General features: G+C 40.5%; 1 protein-coding gene across 1 annotated transcript in view; it reads left to right on the top strand.

The window, feature by feature from the left end:
* The window catches only part of NF1 (neurofibromin 1), a 5,218,972-nt gene that overhangs the window by 3,335,514 nt on the left and 1,865,003 nt on the right, over positions 1-18,455 (top strand). Inside the window, exon 33 of the mRNA XM_044054637.1 lies at positions 17,712-17,858. Within this exon, the coding sequence (XP_043910572.1) occupies positions 17,712-17,858 (147 nt within the window). The remainder of the gene's footprint in view (positions 1-17,711; positions 17,859-18,455) is intronic.

Here is an 18,455-nt window from a genome sequence, read left to right as displayed (position 1 = left end):
AAAGGCATTTGAGGACTGCTTTATAGATTTTTAAACCATGGCACTTTGGGAACTGCAGACGAGAATCAACAAGTAGCATAAAACACCTTTCATGTATTGGGGGTGGGGAACGATCTGAATATAGAGTATTAAAATGCTAGAGATGAAGAGAAGAATCAGGGGCCATATACTTGCTCTGAAGGTACTTTCAGGGATATGAACTCTGGGAGAACACAGTAGAGGGCTGGAACTGTATATATATATATATCTATGAAGGTAAACTAGTAAACATATGACAAACTGTGGCTGGGCATCGTAAACAAATAGTGCAGTGCTAACTAGCATGCAGGTGATTCTAAGATAGTGCCAGTGCATGCTTTTCAGCTACAAGCCAGTTCACACAGTGAGCTCTTCAACTTTTAGCACTGTGCAAGTGCACAGCATTTGTCCGTGGAACTCTACCTGTTAGTATTTGGATGAGGTATAGGGCATGTCATGTTAAATGAAAGCAGCAATACTAATACTAGAGGGGTGATCAAAAGTTGCATTGCCAAAAACTTAATGGGGAGGAGGAAAAGAAGAAAGGAAAATGACTAGACATAAGGAGCTGAAACAAGAGCACAAGAAGAATGACAAGAGAAGAGTTAAAACTGTAAGTTGGAGTTTTTAATAGAGGATGAGGAAATGTAGAACACAGGTCAATTTTGAGGAGAGAAACACATATAGCTTGTGACTAAGCAAAGTGCAAAAGAGGTAAAACAAGGTATACTAGGATGCTGAGTCACTGACTACATGGAATGTAAATATATGACAGTAGAAAAATATAAATTGTTAGGAAAACTTTGGTGCGTAATTTTAAACTACTTTACTCAAGAATCAGGGGCAGAGCCAAACATAAAAATGGGATAAGGACTCCAGAATTAGGGGTACTTTTTAAATGTTACTCTAATATGCTTAGAAAGTTAAGAGTAACAAATTAGCATCAGCATGCATGTTCTAAGGTGTAAGCATGAAACTCCTGTCTAGCATTGTCTGTAGTCTTCAGTGATGTACCAGAAAATTCAATATTAGAGGGCAAAAATCAGATGGATGGATTGCTTATGTGTGTGTGTGTGTATGTGTGTGTGTGTGTGTGTGTGTGAGTGATTAAAACTGATACTTAAAAATGTAGATTTAAAACGCATTTTCTGGTCATGGCCTTGAGTTTGTGAAGCACTGGAGGAATCTGACAGGTGTGGAAGGATATTTATTGGGGGGATTCCTGTTGTCTCATTGCCCTCATGTATGTGAGATTTCACTGACAGTAGCAGGTAACAAAAAGGTAGAATGAGCATAATTAAGATTTTAAATGACATAGAGCCAAAATTAAAAAAATATATACCATAGGGTACACTGCACAGAAGTGTGTAAGGTTTTGTATCTGATGAAGTTCCATTTGTATTTAGTGTGAATAAAGGGAACAAAAGCGCTTATAACTTTACTCTGCCTGGTGTCTGGTTCTTTTCAAGGAGAAGGTATCCTGTGACATTTTTTTGTTGGATTATTTGCTTCATGTGTTTTACTGTTGTGATATTGGTGTGCATTGGCACACAGGATACTTGATCAAGGAAAGACTTTGACACTTTTTTGGAAGCTGTCTCTGAAGAGAGAGAAAGCACAAGCAAGTATTGTGAACTATTGACTTTGATACTTTTTGGAAGTTGGCTCTGAAGAGAGAAACTACAAGCAAGTATTTTTTTGTGAATCATAGACTTTGACATTTTTTGGGAAGCTGGCTCTGAAGAGAGAAACTACAATCAAGTGTTTTTTGAGAATTTTAGACTTTGATACTTTTTTAGAAGTTGGCTCTGAAGAGAGAAACTACAAGCAAGTATTTTTTGTGAATTAGAGACCAGTGTTTACTGACAAGTTCCTGGCAATGGATAAGTCTGTGGACAATATTAATAATGATGACAGCGTAAGCCTTACGCAGCTTTTGGCTTTAATTTCCCAAATTAATACTAAAGTTGATTTAGTATTTTCTAGGAGAGCAAAAGAAAATCATACTGCTACAGAAATGAATGTTAGTAACTGTATTGCTGTTGAAAATCCTCCTGGTGAGTTGCAGGAAGCTAGAATATCCTACTCGGAGGCGGTACTGAGAGATGTGAATGCCACTGGAGTAGGTGAAGTGAATGGAAAAGGTTTGCAAGCAATGGGTGATGGAGAATTCCTCTCCTGGCTGAACAGGGAACCGATACCGTCGTGGGACGGATTCTGGGGTCAGCCAAGAGAAGGTGATGATTCTGTTTCCAATTATAAACATAAAATTTATAAATTGGAAAAAACTCTGAAACAATTCAGGGGATTACAGCTTGACAACATGTTTTTTGAAGACTGTATACGCCTGGGAAGAGTACCGAAGGGGCTAAGAATCTGTAAGTTCCCTAATAACATTCAGAGTGGTTCAGTTCTACATCGGGAACTTTTAGAACTATTTGACCGGACAGGCATTGACTTTATGCGGTTACTAATTAAAGACCATGCTGGAATAATGTGCAGTTTGAAAGATGAAATTGTGACATTACAAAGAGAAATAACTGCTGATAGCCTCTTTGAGACATACAAAGGGGTTTATTCCACCATCTTCCCGAGGGTTGAGCAACACGAAAATAACATTAAAAAGAAAAAAGAGAAGAAGCTGAAAAGGGACCAGGAGGAATACGAGCAGAAGAGGGCGTACCCGATTCCAGGTGCAGGTGATCGACCAAGAGTTTCATTCGTAGAAACGGATGAAGAAGTTGTGGAAATTTTGTCCTGAGATGAGGTTGATGAACCGGAGGTGTTTGGTGAGCAAGGGACTGGTTTAGAGCAGGATTTTCGACCATTGCCAAGAAGGTCTGCACGGCTGACAAGCAAGTATGGTTCCTGGACACCCAGAAACAACAACAACAAAAAACAGTATTGGAGAGACTATCGTGTGCAACAAAGGGGTCAAAACAGAAGGAAGGGTAGGCCACCACCACCACCACAACCATTCTACCAACGGTAAGACCATCTCAGTTTGTTGTTAATGACAACTTTAAGTATTTTTCTAACTGTTTTAGTACTGAAGTGATGCATAAGACTGTTGGTGATAAATGTGTGGGGAAGATCGATTATACAAGAATCGACAGTAAAACAAATGAATGGTCACCTGTGTTTGGTGGAAATGACAGCACTGAGTGTTATACTGACTTTCCTTGTACTATGCTGTTTCAAGAGAATGTTGCTGATACCTGGGACATTGGAGATGGACTGAATATTATAAATGAAAGTTTTAGCAATAAGGCCTCATTGTTACAGTATGCTGTAGAATGTAATGATTTATCTAATGTAGCATGTCTTAAGGAACTGTATAATGATTTTGATGTAAATATGGAAAAGCATTGTGTTGAGATTACACGAAACATGCTGTGATGAATCTTTGGGGAATAAACAAAATCTAGATGCATTGAACACAACTAATGAAGGAAATGATATTTATGTTCATCGTGCATACAGCTGCAGTAATCACAGATGGGTTTTCTGCCATTGGGCGGGTCCTCGGTCGGCCGAATTCCAAAGTCTAGGTCCGGCGTCGGTTGTTCAGTGAGGCAGGGGTATATAAGACACAGCCGACGCCATTTTCTTCAGTCTTTTTTGCCACGCGGTGCCCGAAGCAGAAGCAGTTCGCAAGTGCCGGTCGGCCAGCTCCTGAATTTATGACAAATTGGAAACAAAAGTCTTCTTTAAAGCTAAGTACCCCGTTGGGGAAACTTTTCTTGCCTCAGACCGATGTCAGAAAAAGTTAACAATTGTATTTCTTGTGGGAAGCAAATACCGCATAAGGATTTCCATTCCCTCTGCATACCTTGTTTAGGCCCAGACCATGACGTCTCGGGCTGTCGCTTTTGCGCTACTTTCAATAAACGCACTATTAAGCGTCGGGCGGAGTTCGCCCAACACTTTTTTGGTAAAGCCTTTGATTATAAAATGTTGTCAGAGACTCCGACTACCGTTTTGTCCAAAAAACGCAAGGACAAGGACCGACACGCGAGGTCCGTGGTCCCCACCGACACCACGCCAAAACCGGCTACACGTGGTCCGGTTCTCAGCGAGACGCCTATGCAGTCCCTGACTACCGACGACACTTCTTTGGCGGTGTCTTCTGTAACCGAGACCGTAGGTACCTCGGCCCATACCCAGACTACAACCACCGAAGCCACTGTGAGCGTTGACCCTCCTAATGTGGACAGGTTCACTTCCACCCATGGTGTCTTTAGACCCTCATCTTCCTTTTCCATTAAGGCCTTTACTAAGTCCAAATCAGCCAGGCATCCCAAGAGGCCTGTTGCACAGGGCCCATCTCCAGGCCCCATGCCTAAAAAGCAGATGCTTAAAATGGCTGAGGATTTAATTACTCTTATCAGGGGTTCCCAACCCCCTCCAGACAAGAGACCCAGAGTGGAGGAAGATTCTCCCTCTTCTGATCAGGGCTCCATTTTTCAGAACATTCTGATGTAGAGGAACACTCTTACTCCCCTTTTGAAGATTCTGATGCAGAGCAGTCCATTCCTTCTGTATCTCCTCCTGAGGATTTTTCTTTGGGAAACCTTGCACACCTTGAGGGAACACTTCCATTGGGAAGGCCAAGACTTTTGATTCCAAGAAAAGACTTAGGAATTTCTTTTGTTACCTCAACACAGACCTCTGGCGATACCTCCTGTCTTGGACATACTTGATGATGTTTATTCGAGGCTTGCCTTAATCCGATTCCCTGCCTCCTGCCCCAGTCAAGCCTGATAGGTACTACAGAGTTCCTAACTCTCACCAATTTCTTTACAAAAGCCATAATGCTGACCCTGAAACCATTTCTCAAGGCCCCAAGGGAATGAAGGCCTCTACTGCTAAGAATCCACTACCTTCCGAAAGAGAGTCAAGATCCTTAGAAAGGTGGGGAAAAAAGGTATATACCTCGGCCACCCTAGCCATGAGGGCCTTAAATTGTCAGTTTCATATGCTTAAATATCAGCAGTTTCTGTTATCACAATTAAGAAATAAAATGTCTCAACCTGAACAACCAGATTTGAAGGAGTTGCAGGATATGATGCATAGTGCAGTATAAGTGGGTAAACACACCTTACAATGTGGCTATGATGCCCTAGAGGCCTCAAGTAGAACTGCTATTACAGGATCAGTCATTCGTAGACATGCCTGGCTTAGGGAACAAATCTTGCCTGATCATGTGAAAGCTAAACTACTAGATGCTCCTTTACAAAAGGATGTGCTATTTGGTACTAATGCTGAGGGAGATACTACGGAAAATGGAAGAAAAAGCCAAATCTATGCAAACTGTCAAAGCTTTTCTACAGGTTCAACCACCACGTTTTAGTAGAAATTTGCCTTCTAAAAACTGGTCCTTTCCAGCCACGGACAAGCCCCAAAGAGGTAGATACAGGCGCACAAGGGGCAGAGGACAATCACAAGGATCATATAGAGGCAGGCAATGGCAAACTCCAGCACCAAGAGGTGGCGAAGTCAGTGCACAACAATACAGGAAACACACCCAATGACTTCCTCCTTTCCATGCCAAGCAAGTCTCAGCTGGCAGCACCCTTGGGCGGAAAGCTGGCATTATTTGCAAGAAATTGGCATATTGTCACAACAGACAAATGGATCCTGGACGTTATAAACAGAGGCTACAGATTTCATTTTCACACTCTTCCAAAAATGAGAGGCATGCCAAACCTGCCACACAATCAAAGGGCAGAGGCACAACTACAAATTTCAAAGCTCATAGACATGAAAGCTATTCAAGAGGTACCTACTTACGAACAAGGTCAAGGTTTTTATTCCAGGCTATTTCTGGTACCAAGGAAAGGAACCGACTGGAGACCCATTTTGGACTTATCCATCCTAAACACATTCTTACTGCACAAAATTCAAGATGCTCACATTACAGCAGCTTCTTCCCATGCTGGGCAAGGAGTTTTGGCTGGTAACACTGGACCTCAAGGAGGCATACCTGCATGTCCCAATCAGACAAAGCTGCAGAAGATACCTCAGATTTCTTGCAGGTTCAATCCACTATCAATTCTCTGCATTGCCCTTTGGCTTATCTACTGCGCCCAGAGTATTCACGAAATGCCTGGCATCAGTAATTGCCTACTGCAGACTTCAAGGGATACAAATTTACCCTTATTTAGATGACTGCCTGATCCAAGCGGACAGCAAGCACATACTTCTGGAACATCTGGCTTATGTAACACGGTTACTGAATTCTCTGGGATACACAATCAACAAAGAGAAATCCAGGCTAACACCATCTCAGAAAATAACTTTCCTGGGTGCCAACTTGGACACAAACACCCAGGTGGCCTATCTTACGCCAGAAAAACAGGGGCAACTAACTCAGTACTTCAAAATACTAGCAGATTGTACCAGGCTTACTGCAAGGAAAATCCTGCAGGCTCTGGGCTTCATGGCATCTTGCATTCTTTTAATCCCATGTGCAAAGTTGCATATGAGGAAACTTCATTGGTACCTAAAAAACCTATGGTCTCAACACAGCTACAGTTTGGAAACAATAATACCAATAATTCCATGTTTGCAAAAGGAATTTCTATGGTGGGCCCAAGCATGTCAAACAAACACAGGTCTCCCATTCTGCAAGCCTCAAGCAAATCAAGTAATCACAACAGACGCCTCAGATTACGCCTGGGGCCGCACATGACAGACAGGTGCATTCAGGGCAAATGGTCCCAAAAGGAAAAGCACCTTCACATCAATCAAAAAGAAATACTAGCAGTGATAAATGCAATTACAACTTTCAAGGACCTCCTGCATCCAGGACAATTATTGATAAGAACAGACAACACCACAGTAATGTGGTACATAAACAAACAAGGAGGAACACATTCATACCCCCTGTGCAGACTAGCCATGACACTTTGGAACTTGGCTCTGGAATGGCAAATCGAACTTCAAGCACAGTACTTGCCAGGTTTGGAAAACACGCTGGCAGACAATCTAAGCAGAAATATGACAGATCCACACGAATGGAAGTTGCATCCTCAAGTGTTTACAAAGATAATCCAAGCATGGGGGAGGCCAGACATAGATCTCTTCGCCTCCCACAAGAATCATCAATTGGAAAAGTTTTGTTCAAGGACCTTTCATCCAAAGGCCTGGAGAGTGGACGCCCTTTTATTCAGTTGAACAGCATGGACAGTTTATGCTTTCCCACCTCTGCCTCTTCTGCCCAAGGTGCTCTTGAAAACAAGAGCAGACAGACCGAAGATAATACTGATTGCTCCAGACTGGCCAAGACAACACTGGTACCCACTCCTGAGGAGCCCAACACATACTCCTCCCTGGTCCCTACCTCTAATGTCTCTTCTGCTGACTCAGCACAGCTACAAAACTCTTCACAGTCAGCTGAAAACACTCAATCTCACTGCATGGAAAATTCCTTAACACCACAACAGACCCTACTCCCCAAAGAGGTGCAGGATGTCATTTTGGAGGCCTGAAGGCCATCTACTAGAAAGGCTTACTCCGCAAAATGGAAACGGTTTTGCTCTTGGAATGAGAAAAAAGGCCAGAACCCTAGAAAACTGAATTCGCCTCCGGTATTACAGTATTTACCTGAGCTGCTGAACAGTGGACTTTCATTTTCTTCCATAAAAATCCATGCCTCCGCCATTTCTGCAGAATTCGACACGGATCCACCCTTATTCTCTCACCCACTCTTAAGACAGTTCCTCAGAGGGGCTAAGAATATAAGACCACCAAGGAAACAACCAATGCCAGCCTGGGATCTTAATTACATTCTAGAAAAATTAACATTGCCTCCCTTTGAACCAGCTGCCTCAACAGATTTGCAATATTTGTCCTGGAAAACAGCTTTCCTTCTGGCCATTACCTCAGCTCGTAGGGTTTCGGAACTACAAGCCCTCATGGCTGTGCAGCCCTTTCTCATCTTCCATCAGGACAGGGTTTCCCTTCGAACCAACCCGTCATTTATGCCTAAAGTGGTATCCAGGGTAACTTTAAATCAAGCCATACACTTACCTACCTTTTACCCCAATCCTCAAAACAAAGAGGAAAGGCTGCTACACTCGTTAGACATCCATAGACAGCTATGTTATTATTTGGACAGAACAAAGCCTTTCAGGAAATCAGAACAACTTTTTGTGTCCTATGCTGTAGGAGCTCAAGGGAAGCCAGTTACCAAACAGACAATTTCAAAATGGATAGGCCACTGCATACGGTTTTGTTACTCCTATCATGGAAAATCTGTCCCTACAGGCATCAGATCCCACTCCACCAGGGCCACAGCTACCTCTACAGCCTTCCTCAGAGGAGTTCCTACCAAAGATATTTTGGAGGCAGCCACTTGGAGTTCTGTGCATACCTTCACAAAACACTACCACCTGCCTTTATATTCCAAAACTAGAGCAGGCTTTGCCACTGCTGTGTTGCAGGGCATTCTGGCTCATCCCAGTTCCACCTAGTGCCTACCACCCTGTGCGTAGCTTTGGGATTCTACCCATCTGTGATTACTGCAGCTGTATGCACGATGAACATAGTACAGTTTTGTACCTACCATAAATGTAGATGTTCGAGTGCTAATACAGCTGCAGTACAGTTTTCCCTCCCTCCTTCCCCTCTTGGTAAAGGCCTAGGGCCTAACCCCTCTTCATACAACCTGATTGGGTTATCCTTCTATGGTATATTTGCTTGCAACTACTGATTTTTGATTATATTGCATTGCATGTATATAAATATAATTTATGTATTGCCTTCCTTCTGGGGGCACCTGACATCTGGGGCAAGAAAGACTGAAGAAAATGGCGTCGGCTGTGTCTTATATACCCCTGCCTCACTGACGTCAGGAAAGAAAGCGACAACAACCGACGCCAGACCTAGACTTTGGAATTCGGCAGACCGAGGACCCGCCTGACGGCAGAAAACCCATCTGTGATTACTGCAGCTGTATTAGCACTCGAACATCTACATTTATGGTAGGTACAAAACTGTACTTTTTACAGCACGATTTTGAATTTAACAATATCCCTGCTGAAGCTGTGTATAATGATAATAGTAATAATACAGGGAACAGTAATGACAACAATGAAAATGGAAATGTTTGTATTCTGGAATATAAGGGCCTTAAGATTTATAATTACAGTGAAATCATATTAAATAACACCCATGCATAACTATTTGTAAAAGGGTTTAGTTTTATCCCTAAAAAACAGAATTATATGGTTAACACCATTTTAGATTTTAAAATGTTTGCATGGGCCATAAATTTAAAGTTGGTAATGCAGAATGGGATGGAGAGTGATGCAACTGGAGTAACCTTAAAAAGAAAAAGGACTTATAACGCCCCCATTACCACTGGTGGCCCTTTTCGAAAGATTGAATGAAAGAGAGTACAGGAATTTAATAGGGAATAAGACTAGATGTATTAACCAGAATTTAACAAAAGACGAACAACAGACATTAACAGAGATAATGAGGAACCAAGAAGTAAGAATCATGAAGCCTGATAAGGGGGGAGGGGTAGTTGTAATGGAACATTATGACTATGCCACTAGAATGATGAAATATTTGAATGACAGTTCCTACTTTAATGCAGCATCACTGCATGAGGTTAACATCTTTAATGCTAGATTAGACATGATTTTGGAAGAACTTTTCCAGGAATATACCTTTAGTGAAGATGAGGTGAGATGCTTAAAGGTGAACAATCCTGTAACCCCAGCCTTCTTTGGGATTCCCAAAATTCATAAATCATTAGGGGATCCACCAATGAGACCCATAGTGGCAGGAGGTGGGAGTAAAACAGAACCTTTAGCAAAAATGCTAGATTTCCATTTAAAAGAATTTTTTGAGGATAAAAAACATGTCTTGAAGGACTCTTGGCATTTATTACAGTGTATGGCAAAGAATGAGTTCAAGGAAGAAGTTATTTTCTTGATTATTGATATTAAGGACCTTTTTCTTTGTATCCCACATGAAGAAGGAATGGAATATTTTCAGGAAGCACTAAGGGAAGGAACCAGATTTTCAATGGATACAGTGTATGTCTTAGCTACCCTCATGGAATTAGTTCTGAAAAATAATTTTCTGTGGTTTCAGGGGGAATATTTCAAGCAAACCCGAGGTGTAGCAATGGGTGCAGCAGTAGCCCCTATATTTGCTAATATTGTTCTTTGGTATTGGGAAACCAAATTTGTGTTAAATTCAACGTTTAGAAAAAATATCTTTAGATATTATAGATTTTTGGACGATATTTTAATATTATGGGAAGGTGGGTTTGATGAGGCAGATGATTTTTTGAACTATATCAGTGCCACTACTGATTTTTTGAATTTTACTAGTAAAATAGAGAAAGAAGCAGTTAATTATCTGGACATCCACCTATATAAAAATAGAAGGGATGGATGTTATGAATCATGTATGTATAGGAAGCCCACCCATTCGAATAGTTATCTGCACTTTGAGAGTGACCACCCCTTTTGGCAAAAAAGAAATTTGGTAAAGGGCCAAATGATTAGAATATCAAGACTAACGACAGATGACAACAAGTTTAAAGATCAAATGGTAGAGTTAAAGACTATGTTGGCAATAAGGGGTTACCCAACTAGTGTCCTAGAGGGACAGGAGAGTTATGTAACAAGCAGGAGAGAAGAATTTTATCCCCCATTATTGAAGAAATCTGAGAGTTTGTTGAATGTTAAGAAGGCAGAAGAGGCAGCTACTTGTTGTGTGCCAACATATAATGAGGATAATGTAGAGGTCCGTAAAATGGTGGAAAAGAACTGGAATTGTGTTTTTGGGGCATATGGATTAACTGAAAAACTGGGTAATAAACCAAAAATAGTTTTCAGAAGAGGACCCAACATTAAGAACTTATTTGAAAGGAAGAAAGACAAAGATAGGATTCCATTAGGATTCCATTAGGTAATATGAGGAAATGCAATGGCTGCAGAGAATGTAGGTATGTCTTTGAATGTAGGAATATAGTGATAGAGGGTCACAATAGAATAATTCCAGTGACGGGGAATTATAATTGTAATAGAAAAGGAGTTGTCGATGTGGCCTTGTGCCAGTCATGCTGTGCATATTATATAGGAAAAACAGAAAAGAAGTTAAAAAAGCGAATTTACCAACACATTTATGCAATTAGGAGACGAGATAAAACAAATGCCTTATTTAGTCATAACATAAATTGTAAGGATTTTAAAAGAATTCCTCTTCTGTGTATTGAAAAAGTTAGGTAGACAGGAGAGGGGGGTAATTGACCCTGTTTTTTTGGAATACAGGGAAACACACTGGCAGGTGGTGTTGAATGCTACAGTTTTTTCCTGGTATTAATGACAGGATTTCACTAAGGAGCTTGCTTCATTTAAAGGCAGATGAGATTAGATGAAAATGGTTTAAGTGGTTGAACATAGAAGCAATTACGTTAGTATAAATATATATATATATATATATATATATATTAGTATAAATATATATATATATATATATATATATATATATTTTTTTTTTTTTTTTTTTTAACAGATTAAATGTTTATTATATATGTATTATACATAGCAATATATTTTTAAAGAACATGTTAATGTGTTTTTAACTTGAGAGCACATTTAACTAATTAATTGATTTAAGTTAATTGATTGTGATTAAGCAATTGAATTGTATATAAAAAGGGGGGAAGTGTGTAAGGTTTTGTATCTGATGAAGTTCCGTTTGTATTGAGTGTGAATAAAGGGAACGAAAGCGCTTATAACCTTACTCTGCCTGGTGTCTGGTTCTTTTCAAGGAGTAGTTATCCTGTGACTTTTTTTGTTTGTTTAAATATATTTAATAGTAAATAATAAAAGAACAAGACAATACTAAATATATATTAACAGTGACATCAGAGTTCAAAACCACAGGAAATATTTAAAACAACATTGCAGGACAGTCTCAAATAAAGAAAGAAAAATATCAAACTAAGCTTCACTGTATTCCTGACTATATCTACGAGAATTATGCTGTAAACTAAGAACTTACTAATAGAGCAAGGCAGATATGGTAACTGGATGATCTTGTTGCTGTTAGGTCCAAGACAGAATGCAGAATGCTCTGTCTCATTAAGAGACTTCTCAAAATAATATCTAAAATATTATTACTGGGATAGCTTGCAGAATGACATCACTTCTTGTCATATGACTCCTAGTTCCTAGGCAAAACAACCATTGATAAAGCTGGCAGTATTTAGCATCTACCTGTAAAAATATACAGACCAGAACTTCTCAGATCTCTGGCAGATGCTGGATGTTACAACACAATAGCATCCCTTCATGCTTTCAAGACTAGTAATTAGTTCACCTTAAAGACAATACAGAAAGTTTCCTAGTATAGACATTGTGTCTCTTGCTGCATTGAAAACTGAAAAATACCATCTTTTATGCCCTAGCCATAAAGTAATTTAATATCAGTTATTTGCCTGCAGTTTGCTGGACTGAAGTTAGCCTCCTGTATTCTAGTTTCCAATGTTAAAATATATACATTTGAGTAGTTACAATAGTGCTTGTACATTTCTGTTCTCTTCCAGGAGGGCAAACTGTGGTTACATTTCAAACACAGTACTCTACAAATATATTTTCAACACACACATCTGTACAAGCAAGTTTGATATACACATGACATACAGTTCTAATAATTTTTAACACAAGTATCTTGTATAAATCATTTCAGTATTCACCAATGATACATAATTATTTACAAAATTCCAGCTACCTGTGCTGGCTGCATCTCGTTTTGTCATATTGGCCACTAAGGCTTCTGAGGTCTTGCAGACTGCCGCTACATCAGATGAACTCAGACTCATTTTTGATGAATCTCATGGCATTCTTCAAATTTTAGTTAGGGAAGAGATCACAGTCTTATTAACAGAATTTAGATGGGGTTCCAAACCTCTCTTTCTCATCCAGGTAAATGTCATCCTTAAAAAGAAAACATAGAAGGCTAGGTATGTAGCGCCTCTCTCAACAGCTAGGGAAAAGGAGTGGATACATTTCTCACAGGAATTATTCAAAGCTGTTATGTATTTGAAACCTTCCTCCTTTGGGTCTCCACAGTCACTGGCTACTCCTCAAAAACCCACCTTGGATTCCTCTTCTTTTGAAGACGACAACTAAAATTCTGACTATTCCCTAGATTATTACTCTCAGCTGCATTCTCCCTGATAAAGTAGGAGTCTCTGTCCCTGGATTTCCCTGCTGAGGAAGCTTTCTTTAGGGAGACTTCTGAACATGATGAAACATTTTGAATGTACTTGATGTTCAGAAGAGGTATTGCAGCCTCTTGGAAGTGCGTACCACTGCCCCTTCTCCAGTCCCTATTGTCCTTGAGGCTTTCCATGATGTTTTTCAGTCCACCTCTTCTGCGTGCAATTCACAACCATCTCCTAAAAGACAAGTTAAGTTTGAATAAGTTACCTGATGACCGAAAATGCTTACAAAAGAATCCAGTGGCAGACCCATCTGCAGTCTCCCTCCCTCTCTCTCTCTTCAGATAACTCCTTTAAGCTTCTACCCATTGCTAATGCCTTACTTAGTGACAAAGATAGTAGGGCTTTGTATAGATGGGGAAAGAAGGTTTTCACCTCTGCTGCATTTGCTTTTAAGGTAATTTAACTACTAGATTCATATGACAAAGTACTTGAGTTCTGTCCTGCACTCCTTTAACAAAGTTGTGATTGCCCCCTACAGCAGAGTCAGTGCAATGAATGCAAAGCAGACTATCCCTGGCCAGTCAGATAGCCAGACATGGCATTAAGTGCAGTTAAGATGCTGTAGATGATGCTTCTAAGGCAGCTGCCACTGGTTCTGTTTTTTGTAGATATGCATGGCTTCACTGTCAACCTTTCCCTGAGGATTACAAATCAAAACCTTTAGAAGCTCCCTTGGACAAAGACCTGCTTTTTGTTCCTGAGGCTGCCAGTCTGTTCAAAACTCTCCAATACTAAGGTAAGACTAAGAAAGACTTCAGACAGATTCTGCTGTCCACATTTCCTAGATATCATAGGAACTACCCATCTAAATCTCTCCCCTTCATTAGAAGGGAACCTAGGATATTTCAGAAACAAAGAAAAAAAATATTGAAAAGGGTGCTCTGACAAACCTTACAGGGAACCTCCAGTGGGAGGCCACCATTCAGAAGCAAAAATCTGTGACTACCTTTGCAGCACCCCTCTCCCCTGATCTCAGCTTCATTACCACCCTTTCCCAAAGATGGTCACTGTCCCTGGCTAAGTTGGAAGCTATTACCATAGACAAGTAGGCACTAGCCATCATCAAGGATGGTTATGCCATGTCCTGGGAAAATATTGCCCTTCTGAAAGGCATGCCACAACCTCTTCACTGCAAAATGTCCCTTATTGTCCACATTATTCAAGACCTCTTCAGTCAGGGCACCATCGAGCAAGTCCCAAGGGACTTTATGGGAAAAGAATTTTACTCCAGGATTTTTCTGGTGCCAAGGAAAGAAGGCCAGTGGTGACCCATCCTAGACCTCTCTCTCTCCTAAACACAACTTTAACGTACCATCTTTCAAAATGTTCTCTCCACACACTTCTGTCTTTCATCCTACCCCAAGCTTTCTTAGTGTCACTAGATCTGAAGGGCATCTACTTACACATACCCATTCATCCTTCTTGTAGGAGATTCCTCACATTTTCTTCTGGCTCCACACATTGTCAATTTATTGCTCTGCCTTTTGGTCTTTCCACAGTTCCAAGGCTGTTCACAAAGTCTCTAGCTCAAGTAGTTGCTTTCTTTCGCACTCATGGAATCAAGGTATTCCCCTGCATAGGTGACTTATTGAACCAGGCTCTCTCTCCTGAAATTCTTCCTCACCATCTACACTTCACACTGTTTTTCCTGGTCTGCAGACTGAACACAAATAAAATACATATCTTCCTTCCTCAGAAGAAAGTTCAGTCAACCAGGAGGGCCATTCACATCAACATCTCCTCTTCAACATGGTCATGCAGCTGCCTCAGCTGAGACGTGGGGGGCATGGACAGGATCACACAAAGTGTAGGGCAAATGGCAACCTCATTTCCTGAAGGAATATATCAAGATGGAGAAAATGAGTGCTCTTCTACAAGCTGATCAGACCATCAGCCACCTTTGGAAACTCGGCCTCTCCTAGTGTACACAGACAACACCACAGTCACATGGTAGACAAAGAGTGAGTTGCCAGGTCTTAGCAGTTGTGCAGGTTAGCCCAGGAGGCATAGAACTTTGCCACCTAGATGGACATCACACTCCCAGAAACACACATCCCTTCTGAAGATAATGTGCTTACAGACTCCCTAAGCCACTCCAGGGAGGACCCCCATGAATGGACATTGAATAGAGAGGTTCTCCAGACAGTCACCCTTCAGTGGGGCGCTCCTCTGATAGGCCTCTCTGCATCAACAACCAACCTTTAGCTTCCCCAGTTCTGCACCAAGGACCCTTGTTCCACAGCCTGAAGAGGCAAATGCCTTTTCTTTCCAGTGGATAGAGAAGCTCCTGTATGCTTTTCCTCCTCTGCCTCGTCTTCCACAAATTCTTAAGGTACAAAAGGAAGCACTCAAACTTCTTTTACTGGCACTCCTTGGCTCAGGCAGCATTGGTTTCCCTGCTCTTTCTCCTGACAAAGGGAAGTTACAAGAAAACTCATCTACAGCCAGTCCTGAAAATTAAACAAAAAGGATTGCTACTCCACCCAAATCTTCCATCTCCCAACTTGACCCCGTGAATTATAGGATTTTAATTTCTTCAAAAACACTTCTACACGTTCAAGTCCTACAAGAAGCCATGAGACCTACTATAAGCTACACATCTAAATGGTAAAGGTTTTCCTGTTTTGCAGCAAGCTTAGTCAGGACCCAGTTTTATCACAAGTTTTTGCTGTGTCACTATACCCATGCAAACTACTTCAACCAGGTTTGGTCTACTCTTCTATAACAGCTTACCTGTCAGCTGTCAGTGCCTGCCTGTCTCCTAGCCCTCCACATATAGGGAGTCCTGCATCCTAACCCACCAAGGAAACCCAGCTCTCTTCCTTGGGATCTTATTTTTGTGGCAGAAAAGTTAACACTGCCTCCTTTTGAATCAGCATCTTCTTCTTCTCTAAACTTCTCTACTTTGAAAACTACAGTGAAGCATTAGTTTTTATGAATGCTGAATATCCGATAAGTACTTTAAGCTTAAGTCTGTATTTTTAAGATAAAACTTATGCTGTGCTGGTGGTGTACAGTATTTAAATCGGTGAAGTTATAAGGACACATTTGCATTATCTTTATTCACTATGTAAAAGGTATTGAACATGTTGATCAGCAGTATTTGCCAGTGTCACTTGAGTCGCACATTTAATCTGTTCTTGTAGCTAACAAGGGGAAGAAAACTTGCTACAGTGTGATACGGGGAAGTGTCCAGTAAACCCTTAGCTGAAGATGAGAGGGGGAGAGAAAATTTGAGGGGAGAAGACATTTTTTAAGGGGACAGAAGACAAGGGAGTTCCTTCCAAACAAGTGAAACCTTTCAATCTCTGTTAGAAGAGACTTAACTTTATAAAGCTGCTATTTAAACAGACTAGTAGTGGTTTAGCTGACATTCACTTCTCATATTGCTCTGAAGTGGAATTAAGCTCTCTAAGCTGCCATTGGCTTTGGAAACCTGTTAACCAAAAAGAGTATGGCAGTGACCACATCCCTTTTCAGTACCACTTAATCCAGAAGACATTCCATTTCCAAGAAACTGGTAAGTGTGGTCTTGGGCATGTTAGAGAAAGACTGATGTAGTTTCATATCTGTATATTAGTACTTACTGATAAGAAAACTACAATAATGACATAATTTGTATTATGGCTGCTCCTTTTTGAAACAATAGGATCACCTCATCTTGATTTATTGAGATATTTGGTAAACATTTTAAAAAATCAAGTAAGAATGAACCTAAGCTTGCTGTTTTATTTTTTTTTATTTTCTGTATTTTTCCTCTGCTGTCTGGCAGCCATCTACCCTGTCTTATGAAATCAGACCATTTATTTCACCATGAGGCTAGCGCTGATCCCAAAATGTTGTTATTCAAGTAGCCATTATGGCTTTTCTTGTATGGCCCTAGACCCTTCCTTGGTGGCTGATGTGTGCTCACATATATTGTTGTGGATGTGGGTATTTCCATGCATGCCCAGTAAGGGCTACAGTGCATATGTAGTTTGGTAGTAGCAAGCATCTGTTTCTAGTCTGTACACTGCATGCTAGGCAACTCTTGTCTGATACGTGTTGGCATTACATGGGCAGACCAGTGTCAACCACTTCTTCCCACGCTCCCCCACCTGGCTGCTGCAGCACCCAAGCTGCTAATCAATCTTAAGTCGTAGTTGGGGTTACATTATCTTACATCAAGGAGATGAGTTCAAGTTCATATTTAGACTTCCCAGCCGAAAAGAGTTAGTGAAATTTAATAAATGGATGATAAAATTAAGTTAAAGTTTTGCTCAGTTTTTTTAAACATTACCCAGCTGTAATGATAACAGAAGTGGGAAAGAAACTTCTTCCTGAAGCCACCATTAACAGAAATGTTTTATTAAACATGTTCATTATAATGAATGAATTATTTCTCAGTATTTTAAAGTAACTGCACTCAGAATGTTATCTAATCATTCCCTTTTAGGTTTTTTCTGGATATTGCCTCTGACTGTCCAGCTAGTGATACAGTTAATCACAGCCTGTCCTTTATCAGTGATGGCAATGTGCTTGCTTTGCATCGTTTACTTTGGAACAATCAGGAAAAGATTGGACAATATCTGTCCAGTAACAGGTATATTTTTTCCTTAAGTACTGCAACCATTTATTTACTATTTAGATTTCATATTAATAAAAGCTGAAATGTTGCCTTTTTTTACAAGATAATTTAACATGTGAAAAAAAAAGTTTTAACAAGGAAGCGTAAAGTAATGCTAATGTAACTAAACGTTTGAATGGTTTTAAAAATGTTTGGTTATGAAATTTAGAGAATCTTCACGTAATAGAATTAATTTAATAACAGTCAGCAGCTGATTTTTTTCCCCCCAGACATCTAGATCTCAACTTACAGTGCCCTTTGCCGTGGGTTTTCCATGATAATTACTTTACTGGTTGCTTTCTGTAGAGATGTTTTTGCTCACAACTGGAGGAGGATGTGGCCCACTTGAAACTATGCTAATACTGACATTCAATGTGAAGAAGTTGTGCACTTCCCAGCATTCTAGCCACCCAGTCTGTCCTCCTCAGTTTCCTGCATTTCATCAGTGAAAGGTGCTCAATTTCCAGTGCCTGAAAACATAGACCTTAAGAATGTTTGTGGGGCTGTCAGCTAACTAGTTAGGGCCTTCACAGGCATAGTTTTTCACCCTTCTCACATTACTTGAACAAGAGA

This window comes from Protopterus annectens, chromosome 13.part0 (assembly GCF_019279795.1).
Source record: "Protopterus annectens isolate FY-2018-M chromosome 13.part0, PAN1.0, whole genome shotgun sequence".
NCBI classification, from domain to species: domain Eukaryota; kingdom Metazoa; phylum Chordata; order Ceratodontiformes; family Protopteridae; genus Protopterus; species Protopterus annectens.
The sequence above is the reverse complement of the archived record's forward strand: the minus strand, read 5'-3'. Positions and strand labels throughout refer to the sequence as shown.